This window comes from Molothrus ater, chromosome 8 (assembly GCF_012460135.2).
Source record: "Molothrus ater isolate BHLD 08-10-18 breed brown headed cowbird chromosome 8, BPBGC_Mater_1.1, whole genome shotgun sequence".
NCBI classification, from domain to species: Eukaryota; Metazoa; Chordata; class Aves; order Passeriformes; family Icteridae; genus Molothrus; species Molothrus ater.
The window spans coordinates 21,058,420-21,077,552 of NC_050485.2; the positions used below are offsets into that span (position 1 = coordinate 21,058,420).

The 19,133-nt window shown below is 34.1% G+C and overlaps 1 protein-coding gene across 1 annotated transcript in view; it reads right to left on the bottom strand.

Annotated features, from left to right (window-relative positions):
- Nucleotides 1–19,133, bottom strand: part of KNDC1 (kinase non-catalytic C-lobe domain containing 1) — a 57,236-nt gene that overhangs the window by 6,445 nt on the left and 31,658 nt on the right. Inside the window, 18 exon segments of the mRNA XM_036385410.2 lie at nt 489–668; nt 918–1,065; nt 1,469–1,582; nt 2,881–3,092; nt 3,371–3,468; nt 3,580–3,673; nt 5,504–5,700; nt 5,703–5,900; nt 7,337–7,428; nt 8,955–9,099; nt 9,208–10,052; nt 10,153–10,315; nt 10,498–10,588; nt 11,213–11,290; nt 11,617–11,775; nt 13,951–14,012; nt 14,115–14,186; nt 17,277–17,391. Of these exon segments, the coding sequence (XP_036241303.1) occupies nt 489–668; nt 918–1,065; nt 1,469–1,582; nt 2,881–3,092; nt 3,371–3,468; nt 3,580–3,673; nt 5,504–5,700; nt 5,703–5,900; nt 7,337–7,428; nt 8,955–9,099; nt 9,208–10,052; nt 10,153–10,315; nt 10,498–10,588; nt 11,213–11,290; nt 11,617–11,775; nt 13,951–14,012; nt 14,115–14,186; nt 17,277–17,391 (3,063 nt within the window).

Below are 19,133 nucleotides of genomic sequence, written 5' to 3' on the forward strand. Positions count from 1 at the left end.
GGGAAAAGCCTGCAGTATGTTCTGGTTTCTGGGGCTGTAGAACACAATAAAATAGCAAATACAGACAAAAGTTCTTGCTACAAGCTTTGAAGTTCTAGCAGGGAATCTCGTAGCTCCTGCTGTTTTCTTGTATTTATAGTCTTAAAAAGATGCCTAATAAAAAGCATTAATGGTTGACAAGGGGGCAAAAGTTTCCTAATAACTATAAGTCACATGCTAGTGTCAAGAATGAAGAATTCTACTCTCAAAATTTTGATTGTCTGATCTGTGATTACTGAAACAGCTGTCAAGAGTTAAAACTTAAGATTATTGTCATGGTTACAGAACTGTCTGAATCTTACATACTTTCAAAAGAAAATTTAAAATGCAGGTACATAATTCTTACTAAGTTGTTCTGGACTCTAAGTTGGACGCTTCTGTTTTTGTCAAAACATATATATGGAAATGTATTTCCCCCTCACACACTGCAGTCTGAAGAAAAGACACACCTTTCTGGAAACATCTTCTGAGAGCTTTTTACATAGGGAATGTAATGTTTTTCTGCCTTCCTTACTTTCTTCTTTACATTTGTCCACACCAGAGCACAGATCAGCACTGCCACTTTTCCTGGCAGAGGCGTCCTCGAGCAGTGACAACAAGCGCTCCCCGTAGCCATTTAACGAAGCAACCTGGGAATGCAAAATAGGCTAACGGAACTCAATTCAATTTCCCAGAAATTATAAGCAAGTTGCAATACAGTTGCAAGATTCTTACCTGTCCAAAACCAGACATACTGATCATAGCTGTCAAATACAGCATCATTTTCTTTTATTTACTTTAACTGTACTTAGGGCAGCTTTTTGTAATAACTATATTACATATCACATAACTGACTTCATTTTCTTTTTCTTAAAGGATGTACTGAAATTCTGAATTACCTTGGAAGAAATAAATTCTTTTAGGGTACCCAGAAGATCAGTATTTGTTGCAAAGTCTACACTGTAACAGTCTTCAATCCATGCCTGCAGGATGTAGAAACTGCGGTTACATATTTTGGTAAGGGACGTGGAAGGATCCAGGCTTGCACTGGTGAGAAGAAAAAGAAACTTATTACACCAAAATTGATATCCAATTCCAATTAAAAAATATGCACTGACAAAACCCACAAGTTTTATTTGGCATTTAATGTAATATCTTAAATTCCTAATTTTCATGTCTCTAGAATCCATGGCTCTATGGAAACAAAGCTGAGGTTGTAATTACAACCCATTAGTGGATCACTGGTAAAAGTGAGAAGCAGAACTGAGAAGTAAACACATTGTCAGATGCAGCTCTTTCTCCCATTTTGCTCTCACTTGTTAAGAGACTCTTACAAAAACAAACTTAAAAATTAATTTTAATTAAGTAGGACTTTTGACAAACAGCTGTTTGCTATTGAGAGGAAACTCAATTGTGCTTTGATAATGTTGTTTGTGAGAATTTACTGTACCTGGATAAAGTGCTGCTGATTCTATCAAGAAGAAACTGCAAAAATTCTTCTTGTGTGCAGAAATAGCGAAATGTGTAAAGAAACTGCTGTACATAACCTTCTAAAAAGGCATTTCTGTAAAGCACAAGAAAAACTTCAGACAAGCCAGAACACATCTTCAACCTGCATTCAAGTACAGCAACAGCAAAAAAATCCTCAAAAATATCAAGAATAGGCATTTTAAATTCTCAAGCGCTTCATAAAACCTTGGTTCTTTTTAAAATTATTTTTACACATCAAGTACTGTGATTACCAACCCAGAAAGCATAATTTGTTTTATAAAGAGTTTCTCTACTTTCAATCTTGTGATTAACCACTTTGACATTTCTATTATTAAGGCAAGTTGCAATCTAAATGGTATGGAAGAACATATTACATTTTCTTTTTTTTCTATCATCTAACTTAATGCTGCTTTAAAGCATTTTTATTATAATAACAGCATAAGAAGTAGATACATTAAGCAAGAAAATATTCCCTGTAGCTCTAATTAGAGGAGTAGTTACTTTAACAGAATACACTTATTATACACATTAAAAAACAAGGGCATTTTATTTTTTTATACACATACACTCTTAAGGCCTTAACACAGGTTAATTGTCTTTTCTCCCTATTGGCTCACAGCTGACCATGGAAATTTGGGTTTGATGAATGTGGAAAGTCCAATTCTAAAACATTTCCTTCACTTTGTGCAAAATACTCGCTACCAGGAAAAGCAGCATTCAGTGTAACTGGGTCTCAAGAGTCAGGATGAACTGGGAGAAGTAGCTGAGAGGAAGTTGCTCCTTCTAGAGTGGCACAAGTCTGATGGAGCCTCTGGCAATTTCCATCCTTCACACTATTACAGTTTAGGTACCTTAAAACAACACTGCCCTCACCAGAGTTGAAGGACACTTCTGTCCCCATTTAAACCCAGAGAAAAGCGTGCATTTTGATCAGTGCCAAGGACTGATTACTGGGGCAATAATCTGTAGAAACATCCCTAAGCATTTTCATATCCAGCTCTTATCAATAAGAATTACCAAATTATATGATTATATGATTATTTGAAGAATTGCTGTACTGCTGACAGTAACTTAAAGTCTTGATTCCATGGCAACTATCAGAGCAAGCCTCAAGTAAGTCAAAGAATAAAAAGTTTAAAATTGCTAGTATTTTATTTATTATCAAATACTTTCAATGAAAGCCAGCTGATCTTTTGACATTTTCACCTCCATTTCTATAAATGAGTGTTCACAGAAACAACACAAACTTGATAGAAGAGAGGAGAACTTATTAAATGTTGAGTAACTAGGATTCATCACAGAAACAAGTTTTTCATGATTTAGCAACTATGCTTCTACCCACTCCCAATTTATGTGTAAAATATATTATACCTAGAATATAAATAAGCCATTAAACCAAGTGGTGTACCGGCCTGCAGAACTCTCACTCCATTTTGATTGTTACACTGGTGTTTCTCTGTGTTATAGTAAAGCAACAATGATGATTCATCCATAGGTGCCATGTCCATGGTGTCAGCTTTCCCATTGTGAATGACTGTAGGCAGCACATAGGATTCCACACCCCACTGCTCTGCATACATCATCTGCTCAAAGAAGCAAGGCCATGATAAAACAAGAAGTTAGAGAGGTAAAGTCACACAAAATGCAATCAATTTAAAGACAAATTGCATTTCATACAATTGATTTTTTTTTTCTTTTTAAGCAATACTAGTAGCAATTACCTTTAATAATTCTTTTGGATCTTAATTCAGCAGTTTGACACAACCCATTTCAAATTTCATATAGTGATCTGAGCAGCCAGTTACACTGATGCAGTAATGAAATGACAAATGAAGCACAAGTGAAATAAAGTTTGACTTGCCTGCACATATTTCTTTACCAGTTCAAGAAACTGCACTTTTGATTTCATCTCCTGTAGCTGTCCCCTCAGTTTGGGCAACATAGATTTAGTTTCAGGACCTTTAGATTTAAAATACATGGCATAAGAACATCAATGATTCAGATTTACAGAGCAGGTCCTTAAAAGTACAATGCAGCCATTTTATTACTGGCAAGTTGCTGTAATCTTACCTTTGCTTCTTCTTTCTTTCTGCAATAGTTTCTGGTAAAACTTTATGGTCTTCCTGTAATTTTTTGTCTCCATCATTAGTAATTGTTCTAGTTCCTATTTAAAAAGAAATAGGATTCTGTTCAGAATTGTAAGCAGAAGGCAGCTCTAGTAAGAAATTGAAGTTTTAGAAGAGAATTATTTTGTATGAAGAAAAAAGAACATCCAAACAGACAAGAATATGTTATTAACAATGAAAAAATACCTTTCACATCTGTATTTACAGGCAAGATACAGCAGGAATTACCAGTTCCCAGAAAAGCATTAGTGATGTCACAATTCTACAAGTTAAGAACTGGAGCAGGTTTGTGTATGATCAGATTGTGTGGAAGTTTGTCTGAATTTGTTCACATAAATATGTCTTTAGTTATAATTGCACTTATTTGGTTGTTTTCAAGAGCATTTTTAAAACTTAAAATCAGAAGTAATCCAGAATTAAAATTTCTATGTTCTGAATTTAGTGCAGGCCTTAGAAACACTTTAAACAGCTGACCTATATTTGCAGCAAGAACTGAAAGTCTGACTGAAATCAATGGCTTCCAAACAAGTATAATTACATGATATTATACAACCAGGTCAGAAGGCAGACAAGAGAGCTGCTCTAGAAATAAAGGACATATAAATTTCAAAGTTCAACTTTCATATTTTCTATTTATGTATTTCACAAAATTGAAAAAATGAAACTAAATTTCTATAGAATTATGTAACTTAAGCAATGAGTATAAATGAAAGTATGTAGGCCCTTCAAAATATATAAATTTAAAAGTAAACATGTACATTTATAATTGTTTGCATATCAAAGGTTTCATTATATTACCAGTCAGTAAAAATGGGCCATCCACTTTGGGTTCAGCTTCTGATTTATTATGAAAAAATAAACATGATGTATCTTGTGCTTTATAAAAGAGGTGACTTTTGCACTTGGGTTCTAAGTTAACTACCAGTGACCCAGTTACATGAAATAGCATTTTAAATGCAGTAAGTTCACGGAATGCAGCAGACAACTCCCACAAGCAGAGTGATCAGAAAACACACAGCTCAGAGCTAACATATCAAACAACAGATTGGTAAATAGGTTAGCTTTAATGGGATGGACTTGCTAGAAATTAATTTGAGCTTAAGAAAAACCTGTAGCTGTTTTTCAGAAAAGCTCAAAAGGTTTAACAACACAGTTCATTAGCATGGAGTCATAAAAGCCCCTCGGATTTTTAAAAGAGGTACTCCTAGAGAGGCATTGCTTAGAGAACAGGGAAAGCACAGGAAAGCTATTACCCAGATTCTAATTGGAAGCTGCTAGATTTTACTTCAAGGTCTGCTTTTGCTTCATCAATTAAAACAAAATCAAGGTGTTAAGAGACTATGTAAACAGAAAGGGAATTAGAAGGAGTGATCATTTGGAATCCGGTGGACAAAGTAGTTTGTCCCCTAAAAATTCTGGGAATTTGCAAGAGTAGCAATGAAATCAGAGGCAAATTCCTTGTCTACTTCACAACATTTTCCAATTCAGGTAGGTCTAGAGTATAAAAACTTTTGATAAAGCTCTATGCCTGTGATGTGCTGCAGTCACAGTCATTCTTAGCTCTTTCCTACACTATCACCACCATGGGGTTGATGCAAAGGGCAGACAGTGCTTTTCCAGTCAACTTTAATAGCAGCAAATGGGTTGTAGATTGCTGATCGCACATTTGTGTCAGTGTGCATTATTTTGGAATACTACACCTCTCCTGTGGTTTATTGCCAAGACATGACAAATCCTGAGGATTTTAAACTGCTTAAGAGTCAATATTTAAAAATGAAATGGTGTTTTGATTCACTATAACAAAACAAATTTTATCACAATTTTAACCAGCAAGATGTATCTTAAGGATTTAAAACCAATGTACTCACCACTTTTTTAGCATCTATATTTTGTGACTCACTTGATTTCTGCTTTCCAAGATTTTTCAAGTAACTATGAACTTCTGAATCAAAACATTCAGCTCCATAAAATGCACTGCTCCAACCAGGACTACAGCCACAAAAGTCAGATAGATTGGGAGATGCCAGATAGGTGTTTCCAGCTGTCTTTATCATGGCCTGTTCTCTGAACTTGTATTTTCTTCTGCAAAGCCTGTACCACAGTCGTTGCTTTGCAAATATGGTTGTTCTTTTGCTATGGGGATTCTACTCTGCAGTGTCAATTCTTTTTTGATATTATCCAAAGGTGACTCATCAAAATCCATTTCAACTAATGATGTTTTTATCACAGGCTCAGCCTTCACATCGAAGTCTGCTTCCCCTTTTCCTAAAGAAGGTATGTAGGGGAAAATAAATAATTATCATGTGCTGTAATGCATGCTTTATTGAGCTTAAACATGACACATACAAAACACTATTATGAGACTACTTATGTGCTCTAACAGTGGGTTTAGATTCTTATTGTGACTTTACATTTTTTTTTCTCAACTACACATTGTAAAATAATAAAGGTTAAAAACATTCCAGAGCTATCAAGCAGTAGTTTAACAATAAATTTCTGAAAAGCACAAAATATTTTCCATGCATATGCAACAAGCATTTAAACAACACTGAGAAACTTTAAAACTGAAGTTAAATATGTCAGACCTAAGCACACATTAATAAAATGTTTAGCTTTTGAGGTTTTTTCCATCTATAAGTCTTGAAGCTTTTATTCCATACAGAGAGGGCAAGAATACTTGATATAGCCAATAGATGTTAAACTTTCTACTACTACAGGACTCAATCCATTGAGTTATGATGGGACTTTTTTCAGTTGTAGCATCTACTACCAGCCTTCAGAGACTGAGGTGACAGTCAAAGGTCGGTATAATGTTGACAGGAGCATTTATACCTGCCAGAAGTCTCCCTTTTCACTTGAGTAACCCTCCAGGGCTTAGATATGCCACCTTGAAGTCAAACAAAGCTTATTTCCTGGTGCAAAGAAATCACACACTCCATGGTAAAGTCTGGCTCTACATTTGTAAACATTCTGAGCCAAAATGCAAAACTGTAATATTGAACAATAGCAGCCAAGTAAAAAATTACAAATTTATGTTTTGCTATAAAAATTAACAATACAAGTGTATAAGCCCTTCTGTAAAGTACACCCATTTTCACTTTGCTCAAAACAGAGAAGTAACCAAGTTTAAATGCTGAAATTTGGATGAACTATCTTGAAAAAAACCTCACACTGATAAAACAGCAACCAAATAGAAGCTGTCCATCAATGCACTATGCCTAGAAAGGGTAATAGTTTTGTTATAATATTAGGATTCACCAGTCCCAGCTCAGTTTGAGTTCAGTTACTGAAAGATAGATATTTTGTAAATTTTCAATCACAAAGTGTGTTAGGAGAAATGTAAAACCCAAACTGAAGAAGTATAAAGAAACAATCCACTTATATAGTAGACACTAGAATATCTACTCCAACACAAGAAAACCACACACAGCAGTTACCATCCTTATGGTTTTCAACAGAGACGTCTATTTAAATAAAAGTAAGTTAATGACATCCCACAAAATAGCATTGGGTCATATGTAAGCTTTATATAAAAGATATTTATGTCCTTAAGGCACTGATAATGTTCAGATTCAGTGAAAATGTCTGTAACTGTTAGAGCAGAGTGCTTCCTGAAGATAGAAGCAAAGTGTCTCAAAGCTTCTGACACTGATAGATTCCCAGCACTCACAAAGATCTAGAAACATGAAGTCCCTTCTCACCCTCTGTCTGATCACTGCTTGCCAAACAGCTTTCAGATTTCTTCACATCTTGGAATATATTGTTGCATTTTGCTTCATCTGCCTCAGTTATGCTGAAAATACAAGGAGACTAGGAAAAATTAATATTTCCTATACTTTTATATTTACATCAGTAAAATGAGATCTTACAAGTGACTCTATCATGCACATACAAAGTTTCATAGCATTTATCTAATTCCTAAAGTTTTCATGTTCAGCTGCAGTTGTTATGAGAAAAAAATGTTCAAATGGCTATTCAAGCACAGTAAAATAGAGATTTTCCTGTACAGCATTTGGCAAAACTTCAACAGAAGGATCAGAGCACACACAGACAGAAGGCATAACTACAGGCTGCAAGTAGTGGGCTTTTCACTCAGGATTCAACCTCTGGATAAAAGTGACTCTAAGTCATCCCTAGTTAGAATCATAATCTTAAATCAAAGAAGCTAACACTGAAAAACTGCTAAAGTCTTTGTCAAACTAATGTTCAGTAAGCAGTGTCTGAGAGATATTTTAAGACAGGCCCTGCATGTGATGTGAAAGCTAGACCTGCATTTTTCCCTGGATAATAAATTATGATCTCTCACTGTCAAAAGCTACTTTGTAACAAAAGCTCATATACAAACAAAAGCTCAGGATAACCCTTCATACATCTCAGTAATTCAGCTGCAACAGCTCAATGTCTCCTACCATATCATTGAACTTTGGGGAACTCAGGGCCTAGCTTCCAACCAATTTTCAGTATCTCCTTAAAAATCCCAGCTCAAATGGGAAATAGGCCAGCATACCAAGGTTGTGTATTTGAGGTCATAATCTATTATCCCTGAAATTTGCTGTAAGGATTACACATCTTTCAACAATGAAGTTTTTCTAAACTGTATCTACTAAGCTTCTTTGTCAAAACTTGAAATTTCTAGTTCCAAAAGCCCCCAAATTAACTTTGACATAAATTGGTTACATTTTTCAACAGTCTTCAGCAAGAGACTTTTACAAAAGTGTGCTACATTTGGAGGCTGCAGTAAAACAAGAATTTAAAATTCTTTTTCAGGTAGATACATAATGTCATTGAAAATTAAATAAGATAAATGTGAAATAAATTTAGCTGGTTTTTGTCACTTAACAGGCTACTTATAAAACACTGAGTCAAATTAAACCAGTTAAACAAAATATTTCTAGCAAAGCTAAATTAATTTCCTCTTTCTTGGGTGAGATTAGAACACATGATGTATAAAGAACTAATACCAAACAGAATAAACAAACTGAACAGTAAGAACAATATACTTCTGATTAAACAGTCTCCTTCTAACAGGACTATGAAGCTCTCCATCAATGGTTATAATTGATCAGAACTGGGTTCCATGACTCAGATATCCTAAGATGGAGTTGCAGAAAAGGGTGGTAGAAACTATTTTTGACTGAACCATTAAGCATTATTTGCCATGGAGAAAGCTTTGAAAACCCTCAAACTGTGAAATGAACAGTTTACAGGAAACAAGCACACATACCTGAAGAAAAAACATACATTCTTTCCTGCTTCTATGAAGTAGGGATAAAAGCATTAAATTCAAATGTAAGAAGGTCAAAGTTGAAAAACACCTACCATAAATGTGAAGATCTTCTTCCATTTACTACCTGATAGAGATTCTCCAGTAACTTTTCATCCCAGTAGAGGTCACAAAACTTCTCACAAATTCTATCACAGAACATACCAAACTTAATTCCCTTTAAGTTTAAAATGAAGTTACCTTGTTTAAAATAAAAAGAACAGAAACAAATAAAAGAGGGAGAAAAAAAATTAATAGCAATATTCTTACAAATCAATGATAATAACATACAGAAGAAAATGCACATACCCATATCAAAAACTTCAGCTCCATTCTCTAAATAACCATCAAATGCAAACTCCTCTTGTATAAGATGAATAACTTCCTGGAGTAAAGTGTCATTTGTTGTGTTCTGATGGGGCAGGACTTCATCATTGAAGAAATTACAGCTGTCTTTACTCACTGAAGTACATGATGTGTCTTCTTGTTCAGTGAAAAAACTGTCTATGCTGGTAGCACACTCAGTTTCTTGGCAGTTGGTTTGAATAACTGGGCTACTTTTATCAAAGTGGTTCTCTGTATTAGCAGTCTCATGACTTTGCACATTGCAAAGGGAGGCATCATTTTCTGCTTGCATGCTCATTTTATAACTTGCAATAGTACTTGAAATTAGCACTGGCAAACTGTGATAGCAATCATAAGCAATTCTTGAGCGAAGAGGCTTATTTGGTATTTGTTCTGATACAGCCAAATGTACTGGTACAAATGTCAGAACTCTTTTCTCTGAGTCCTGTTTGAGAATGATGTTATTTATGTGAAGAAAATTAGGAGATGTAGGACAAGCTAAAGAGCTGGAGGGATCTTCAGATAAAAAGCTCTTCTCTTGTAGAGCATGTGAGGAATCAGATGGTGATGGTAATGTAACTGTAGAAGCAAACATATTGCCTGAGTTTTGCTCTTCTGAAGACATCTGGAATGAGTGGCTTGGAACTTGTAAGTCGCAGTCAGGTGTTTCAGGAACAGTTTCAACTACACCTGTATCCTCAATATCACAGCTTTTGGAGTCTTCTATATACCCTGATTTGTTGTTGTTCATATGTTTTTCTTCCCTCATCTCTTTCTTGAATTGGTCAGGAGCTGGTCTTTGAACCTCTCTGAAAAAAAACAAAAACCAAAGAATTTTTAAAGGAAAATTCAAATAGATTTAACAATGACATTTAATCTTTAACTTATTCTGCTTTAGGATATACTAACTTTGTTATATTTGCATCTTGTTGCAAAATAATAGGCTTAAAGTGAGTTGCAGGAGAGGTGAATGCAACAGGTAATGTTGCTTTCTCACAATTTAGTGAAATCTGGCATGGTACTGGTCCTTTAACTGCTACAAGTTTACTTTCACTGGTAAAAGGCACAAATCCTAAAAGCAAAAACACAGAAAGATGATCAATATGTAGAATATAAATGTAAAGTCAATGTAAAGTAAGTAACAATTAATTTACATAGAAAAACAATTGCATATTGGACTGAGAAAATCTTCCATGAAGAACTGAACTAGAGAGTATTAAACCAGAGTAAACATGTCAGAGCCTGACTGCTTACCTGGACATGACTCTGAAGGGTCCATTTCATGTTTCTCGTTTTTAAATTCAAAAGTGACGTGATTTTGAGACATGACTTCTTCCTCAACAGCCTAGCAATAAACATTGAAGCCCAAATTGATGTTATTAGCATTTTCTTTTTTCAAATTCTGCTCAGCACATTATTTAAAAAAAACCCCAATCCTCATATACACCTTGAATATTGCAACAACCTAGTCATGCCAAGGTGAGGAATTAAAAAAATTACATACAGAAGTCTAAGGACTACTAGAACTGTTTGGAAATCTTGAGAACTTGGTACTCAAAGTTTTGAATAAACTCAGTTCCATGAATTGACTGAATCTTGTGTGCCTTATAGAAACACATTTGAAACACAAACAGAACCCAAAAATTAGATATTAATTTATTCTGTGGGGTGGTAAATAAAAAGAGAGATTATGAAATTAGTTACTTGTTCTTCACCCATATAGACTCTGGAGTCAGAGCATCACAATCTGCAGAGGAATCACTCTAACAGCAAGAACTAGGAAAAGGCAATACTTACAGACTACTTGAAAATACGTTAAAAAAAACCGAAACCAAAACAACCAAAAAAATCACACCAACAAAACCAAACCCAAAATCTAGCTACACTTGCAGGCAACAAAATCTTACTGGAATACATTATAGAATTAATTGAAAATACATACAAAATTAAAGAAAGGTGGCAGTCTTACCTTAAAGATGGGTTTACCCAATAATGTCAAAATACTTTTGCTGTTTACACCTTGTTCAAGTAAATAATGATTGCATGTCTAAAAAAAATTGTAATTTTCAGTCAATAAATAAGTTTTCAATCAAGTGAGGTATTCTTGGACAAGGACAAAGTCAAGATAAATAGTCAATTAGAAGTAATCTAAGTTTAGGAATTCTTATGAAGCTTCTCCAAGTCCAAGTACCTTGATAATTTAAATATAAATTAAAAACGCCCCTCTGTGTCCCTAAGGAGGTAACTTTAAAAACAAACCCCAAAGTGACTGGTTATGATTTAATTAGATATCAGTGTATTACAAGTATTAAGCTATTATTTTGCTTTTAAAAATACTAAAATGAGACTTTAGACACAACTAAATCTAGTAACCTTAATAGCAGCAGTTAGAGAAGGTCTTTCTTCAGGGTTTTTTCTTGCCATATCCAGAAGTAGTTTTTTAAATTTTCTTGGCAATACTACTTTGTGACTCAGTGGAACACTGTATTTTGCTGCCATCCACAGAACTGCAGCAACACCATAAATGCAGACCTATTGGTACAATGTAAGAGACAAGAAAGATTTGAACAGACTAAAAAAGCCTCCACTTCAAAAACAATTCCAGCAAATTACCCAAACATTCCCCCTATTTCCTGCCAAAAAGAAAAAATCTTACTAGAGTTTTTAAAGTACAGATTACATTTGGCTTTTGAGGGTGCTGATGAAAATCCCAGCCCACTTCAAAATCTAGTTGTTATGCATGCAGGGCCAAAAACAGCAGCTATTCTTCTACTGTTGGAGTAACAGACATTAATTGTCTTATTCTTTATCTAAGAAAAATGTATTTTAGAACAATTTTGAAGAATTCCTTTCTCATGTAAAAAGATTGCTGTAAGCTTCAGCATTCTACCATGTGGCCAGCTGCAATTTACTTAAAAAAGGTCAGGATAATTCAGCAAGTAAGTGGCACACAGTAATTACGCGCTAGCCAGCACAAGTCATATTTTATAGAGAAGATTACACCTGTCAGAAGAATGAGGCACTGCATATTTATTTTAGCAATTATTGTGCTACCTGCAGCTAGACCAATAGAAGTCTCTCCAATGAGGGACCTTGAAAAGGACTTGGTCTTTACCAGCTTTCTTGTTTTGTTTGAAGAATTACAATTTTCAGAGTCAGATTTAGTCCACTTAAGGCTTAGTTTTCATATGTTAGCATGTACTACAAATGCAATTTTAAGAAATTTAAAGCACCACACTTTACGTTGTCTCTGAAAGATATTACAAAAACTCGATGGACAGAACCATAAGCACAGTAGAAAACAATGTGTTCTCATTAAACAATGTTTTCTGGCACTCTTGTGAGCAAAGCGAACAGCAATGAACAAAACATAACAAGTAAGTTCACTACAAACAAAATAATCTTTTGAATAGTTCCATTTGAACCATTGAAAAAAAGCTACTAATAGGTACAAAAACACCTGGAATGGAGAAAGCAGCTCAATCAAAATAAAAATAATTTTCTTCCCCTTAGGTTTAGAACTCCAAGATTACTCTAAATTTATTTAGGAAAAACTTGCCATCCAAGCCATTAAAACCTTCAAGGAAAGTTCTTTTTACTGTTATTGTGACTTACACTACACAGATTCATTCCCATACCGTAAATTGAACTGAATGCTTATAACTAGAAAGTTATACAGCCATCAGGAAAAAGGCAAAAAATCCCATCAGCTTATTCTATATATAATAGAATAATTGTTGTAGAAAAACAGGGAAACAGATTACTTCTGATATTCTAAAGAAAATAAGGCATAAAGACTTTAGGATTATTAATTTCTACTGTCTGGTGAAACTGCTGTATTATATTTCAGGGTTAGTTTAAGCATCTGAAGCCTTTGAAAAACCTGCATATTGGATCAAAGCAGTTTAAGAAATTTAGGAAAGTTATAAAAATATTTTCTAGTTACAGATAGCTTTACAGAAAATTGAATGTTTTTAGTAGATTTTTATGAGCTTTTATTTTCTGATTCATGATTACTATACCTAATTCCAAAGAACTCATGTGATAAAAAGCACATATTAATTAATCTCTTTTCTTGTTACATAACAGAAAGGTACTGTAAATTCTGTTCCCCTGACTTTTAAGATCACTGTGGTACAGTTTGCAATTCAAAAGTAGTTGCAGCGGAGACACATTCCCCTGCTATTTGACATTTTTATTATCTTTGTTCTAAAAGCTCCTTATGGTTTTTATCTACAGGAAAAAGCTCTAAGAAAACTATATTGGAAAAAGACATCATTCATAATGTTTCCAAAGTAAATACATACTGATAATGATATTTTTATCCAGTCTTCTAAGTGTGAATAATGCTTGGGCTTTTGCCCAGATAGTCTAAGTTAATGATCTTACTGTGACCTTCAGAATGTGAAAAAATGACTTAAAAGACTTTAGCAGCCTGTCTTACAGCTAAAAAACTGAAAATAATTAAGTCTTATGGAAAACCATCAAATAGCAGATTTTTGGCAGTTACACCAAGAATCCTGGAAGGAAAAATTATAGAAGCAACTGATTTCATGAGAGATCAATATATGAAAAAAGCCTCACAGAAAACATTGGGAGAAATATTAACACAATCTTAGAAGAGTTTATCTTTCTTCTCCAACTAGCAGAGGGATAAAACTGTCTTTTGATAAAGTACAAAGCAATCTACATAACCTACCACATTACCTTCTCAGTATCCACATCCTCTTCTTCAATTTCAGGAGCTAAATAAAATACATCACAAGATTCTAAATGAGAAAAGAAATCAGAAACAAAAGGTAAGATGTTTGCTTTCTTCTCCACTTCCCCTGAAAAGAAATAAAAGCTGAACATGCAATCTCTTATTTTACCTTCAGCTTTTGGAGCAGCAAAGAGGATCCTTCCATGGCAGTCAATCAACACAGAGTCCAAACATAAGACCACTGCGGGAAAAAAACCCAAAAAACCACAAAAGGGCAAGGCATAAGTATCTGTTCTTGTAGCTATTTAGCACTAATAAAAGTAAATAATTTTATCAAAGAATTTACAGTGTCAGAAATTACCCTAAAATAAACGATGCTTTAATAACATTTATGCTAGAACAGACACAAGGTAATAAAGAGACAGTAGCTGTGTAATTACCCAAGGCAATTTCTGCAGAACAAAGACAAGAAGTGGAAAAAAACCTGGAAGTTTACTCTCTTTATACCCAGCATTGAAAAGGAAGGTCAAGAAAGAAACAAAACAAAACAAAAATATAAATACAATAGGTAGATATACTCCAGTCTTCTCACGAAGGTACCAGTAAAAGATAGTCAATTTATCTAAGAATTTAAGTCTCCTCCTCCTTCAACCCCACAAAAATAGAGGGTCATCATCTGGAGAAAGCTGACACACAAGTGGCTAGATCCAAAACTCCTCTGGGTGCAACAGGATATGAAGTCCAGTTTTTCACAAATAGTTATAATCACATTTTCTCAGTGAATAATTGTTACATAGGTCAGTATTTGCAGGGCCATGAAATTTTCCATTGTTAAAAAAAATAACGGGCTACTAAAACTATTTTAAATGATCTGAGGTCTTCAGGAACTTAACATTAAGATAAGGAGATCATGTCCTATAAAGTTGGTGTTGAAAATCTTCAGGCAAAACTGTGTCTATCTGTTTGCTAACTTCAAAGGACATTTCAATTTAACATGTTTTAATATATTAAGCCAACTGGCCAGTAAGTAGTTCTCTTGCAGTCCAACTGTAGCCCTCTATTTCTAGACTACCATCAAATGCACCGTTCTCTTATTAAAAAATTAGTACTAGAAGAATAGATTCTTAAATTGAATAAGAGATTAAAACATTAAAGGTATTAATTATGAAATAAGATCTTAAAGATGTCTAAGAGACACACAAATAGTAATTTATCAATAAATAATTAATTGAAGTGATCTAAGAGGAAAAAAAGAAAGAAAAAAAGGCAGTAACATTCTTCCTTTTTTTAGTTGTCTCTATAAACCACATATAAAATTAAATTACTCGCTATGCTTAACATAAAGGCTTGTCTACTACCTTCAATAATATTTAAGTTGGACCTGAAGTATATGTCTTGAAAAGCAAAGCTTTCCCAAATGAGAACCTTTGCTGGTTCTTTCTGCAGAGGCAGCTTCATGCTCATTTGTCTTTGTTTGTCAGCAGTAAATGCCCCTGGCCCTGCTCACACAAACCTGATCTCAGCTTGTTCAGTGCAACATAAGAATCCTCACCTGGGCTCCCTGAATCACCCACGAGCAACATGTAAGCAACATCCTCTGATAAGAGGAGAGGAATTAAGTAAAGTCCCAATGGAGGTTACAAACAACTTCTGTAGCAGAGTTGAATTAACAAATACGTGAAGAAGAGGCTAGCTTTGGGATATGTTTTCTTAGCCAGGTAATTCCTGCTTAGGATAATGAAAAAAGTGTAATCAAGGAAGGATTTGGAGAAAAAGGCTATGTGAATAAATAAAAAATAATCCAGCTTCATATATTTAACCATGGCTCATCATTTACCAGTCTCACTCTACTATTGTCAAGACAAAGGATTTTTTTACAAGATGTATTCAAAATATGTATCAGCTTCACCTTTAGTAAGTATTACTCAAAAGTCGAGAGAACTTTAAATGTGTGTGTAGCAATGAAGCAGTAACACCACTATAAACCTTTCCATAATGCACCACTCCCCTCAGAACAGGCAGAGAATCCTCTTGCAAAAACATTCTAAATCTGAAACCAATATTCAACTTCAAGGTAGCTTTATTTGTCAAATACAGAATTTTTAAGTTAAGTGCCTTCCATTTGGTGGTTTGTATCATTATGTTCCCTTCTACAGGCTATATAACGTTCAGATGACAACTTTTAATATTTTTAAGACATGCATTTTTAAGAGAGCAGTAACAGAGGCTGGCTAAGCATATTACATTAGAATCTGAGCCATTATGTGCAGTTATCTGAAACCTTCAGAAACATAAGGAACATGCTATAAGGCTGAAATAATCCTTCTCTTACAAGGTATATTAAATACTTAGTTTTATGGGTTACAATTCTTAAAAGTGTTCAGAATCTTCATTTATGGCTTATTTCCTTTTAAGCAGTTTTACATAATAGAAATAAAATAACTGAAGCTGAAATCCAAAGAGATGCAATAAGTTTTCTGTACATTACTATCCAGTTGTTCATATTCACTTAAAGGCTTCAAACTCATCCCTGCCCATACTCTCAAAAGCAAGTTTTTTTAAATTAAGGAAAAGAAATGGTGGTGGTGGTGAAAACCTCTGCTCTGTTTATCAGAACTGCTAAAGGTTTATAAGCTAACTGCTAAAGGATTAGTATAAAATAAACCATCATTCAAAATGTCCATGGAAATCTAAGATGGTCTTCTGAGTTGCACACAATATATTCTAATTTTGCCAAAGGACAGTTCCCTCTTCCTCTCTCAGAAGTTTATTTCTGATAATTTGTCCATAAATTGAAGCATAGGGGATGTGGAAGGAATAATTCCATGACAAGATCCTGGGTACTTTAAAATGACAAAGGCCTGTACTGTAGAAAATAGGTCAGGAATCATTTGTCACAAAGAAATCCATGCAAAAGAGGAAGTTTTTTGTTTACATATATATATATATATGTGTGTGTGTGTGTGTGTGTGTGTAAAACTTATTTCCTCCTGCTTGATACAAGTCACAAGTGTTTTTCTTAAAAGTTGAAGTACAGATTCTCCATTCCCAAGAAGTCTAAAATTTGTTTCATTGCTTGAAGCCAAAGATTAATTTCTGCTGCAAAAGCAATCAAGATTCAGAATTTAAAAAACCGACCTATATATGAGACATTCACCTATATATGGAAGAAAACTCCAAATTGAGTTTTGTCACAATTTAAAGGAATCAAAATAGAAATATCTGCACACAAAATGAAAGTCAAGATCCTTTCAATCAACAGAATAAAGGAAACATTAACACAGCGAACATAAAAAATTGGGCAAAATACTTAATGATAATTAGACTATACCTGGATAATCTATGCAAGTCTGCAGAGTACATAAACACTCATGACATAATGCCCAGAGTTCATAGTCTTTCAGAGGCCTACCATACCAGGACAACAGGAGTTTTAGAGAGATCCACTGAAAAAAACAGTGAGGATGCAGAAAGTTATAAAAATTATCACAAATTAAAAATATTTACTAATACAATAGAAAAGTAAATCCTAATATAAAAAACTCAACTTAAAAAGTAACAAGAAAATATATTTATTGCACTTACCAGTAATGAATTAATACTATTTATTAAAAAAGCATGGCACAGTCAGCTAACAGTATAAATGAATTGTTTCTTAATTCCTTCAGGAAAAGTGAGCTGTCTGGAAGGTCTTTCTTATCATACTAAGAAAAGACTCTTAAAATGTCCATTGTATAATAGAGATATTTTATGATGAAATATAATTACATAATTATAGGGACAATGCCTAGACTGAAAAACATAAAAAACTCAAATGATTGCCATCAACAAAACAGTCCCACATTCCAAACCTTATTTACCCTGACAGTTGCATTACATGTCTTACCTTAAAGATTTCATCAACATCTCTTGTTCTTCTGTGAAAGATGTTAACAATATTGACAGAATTAATGACAGATTTATTTGAAATCCCAGCACGTTGTTTTGCTTTTAATCACTGGCTGCTCAATTTGTAGTAACAGCATTTGTTTTTCTGACTACCAATTTAGCTTTTGATATCTGGCATAATACCTTGATGTGACAAAGATACTGCTCCATGGAAACTTACTGTTCTTCAGAGACACGCTTTACATTTTGTCGTTTTTCTTTTTGGGGGTGGTGTGTGTTTGTGTGAATCTAAGAATTAGAGATTTATAGTAGGGCACACACACCCTCCTGATCAAATTGTGCTAATGAAAAAGCTCATCTCTAGTAGCAGCTCTTGACATCAGCTGCACTTCATGATCTCTGTTCATCTACCAAAGGAACACTAAAAAGTTCATTGTAGGCAGAAACCTCTGAGTGAGAGCAGACCCAAAGAACTCTTTTTAAAAAACAGCACAGCCCATTTTCTCTTACATATGCAGTCCTGAATGAGTCAATTTCAGGCCATGTTAGGGAAAAGAATTACCAGAAGTAATTCAGGATTAACTCTGGAAAAAACCCATTTCACCCTCAAAAAAATCCCCAAAGAAACAAAAATCAGTCAAATAAAAAATAAACAAACTAACCGAAAAGAACCTAAACAAAAAATTGAAGCACAGGAGACAAACAAAAAACCCTCTGAATTGTTTTGTTGCTTTTACAGACACCTTATATCCCAATCAGTATTTGTGAAATCTGCATAGACTAAGGGTCTCACCCACACACAATGGCACTACATCATTAACTTTGACAAATCAGCCTCTGCACTGTCATTTACTAAAGTAAATTTTTCATCCTTTTACTGAGATGCTCTTTGGATTTTATCATGAGATATGTAATGAGCTGACTACTGCATTGAATTTCATAAAGCTCAACCAACAGAAATAGCTTCAGTGCAATCTATGGAGAAAAGAAGGACATTAATTTCTGTAGCTGAAACTTTGCTAATAATTTGAACCAGAAGACCTTCTCAAAGAACACAATACTTTAGGCTCATATTGCTTAAATATTCTTTGAAGGTGAACCAGATAAACTACATTTTTTTAACAAAATATGTCAGAAAACACACCTTTTGATTTACTGAAAATGTTTCATATTCTGCCTACCTCCAACAGATAAAAATGAACTTGGTGCTATTCTTCTTCTATCCTATATTGGCAAAAATTAGTAACTTCAGCATAGATTTGAAGCTAGGTGATAAGATTCAGTTTCATTCTCCAATTTT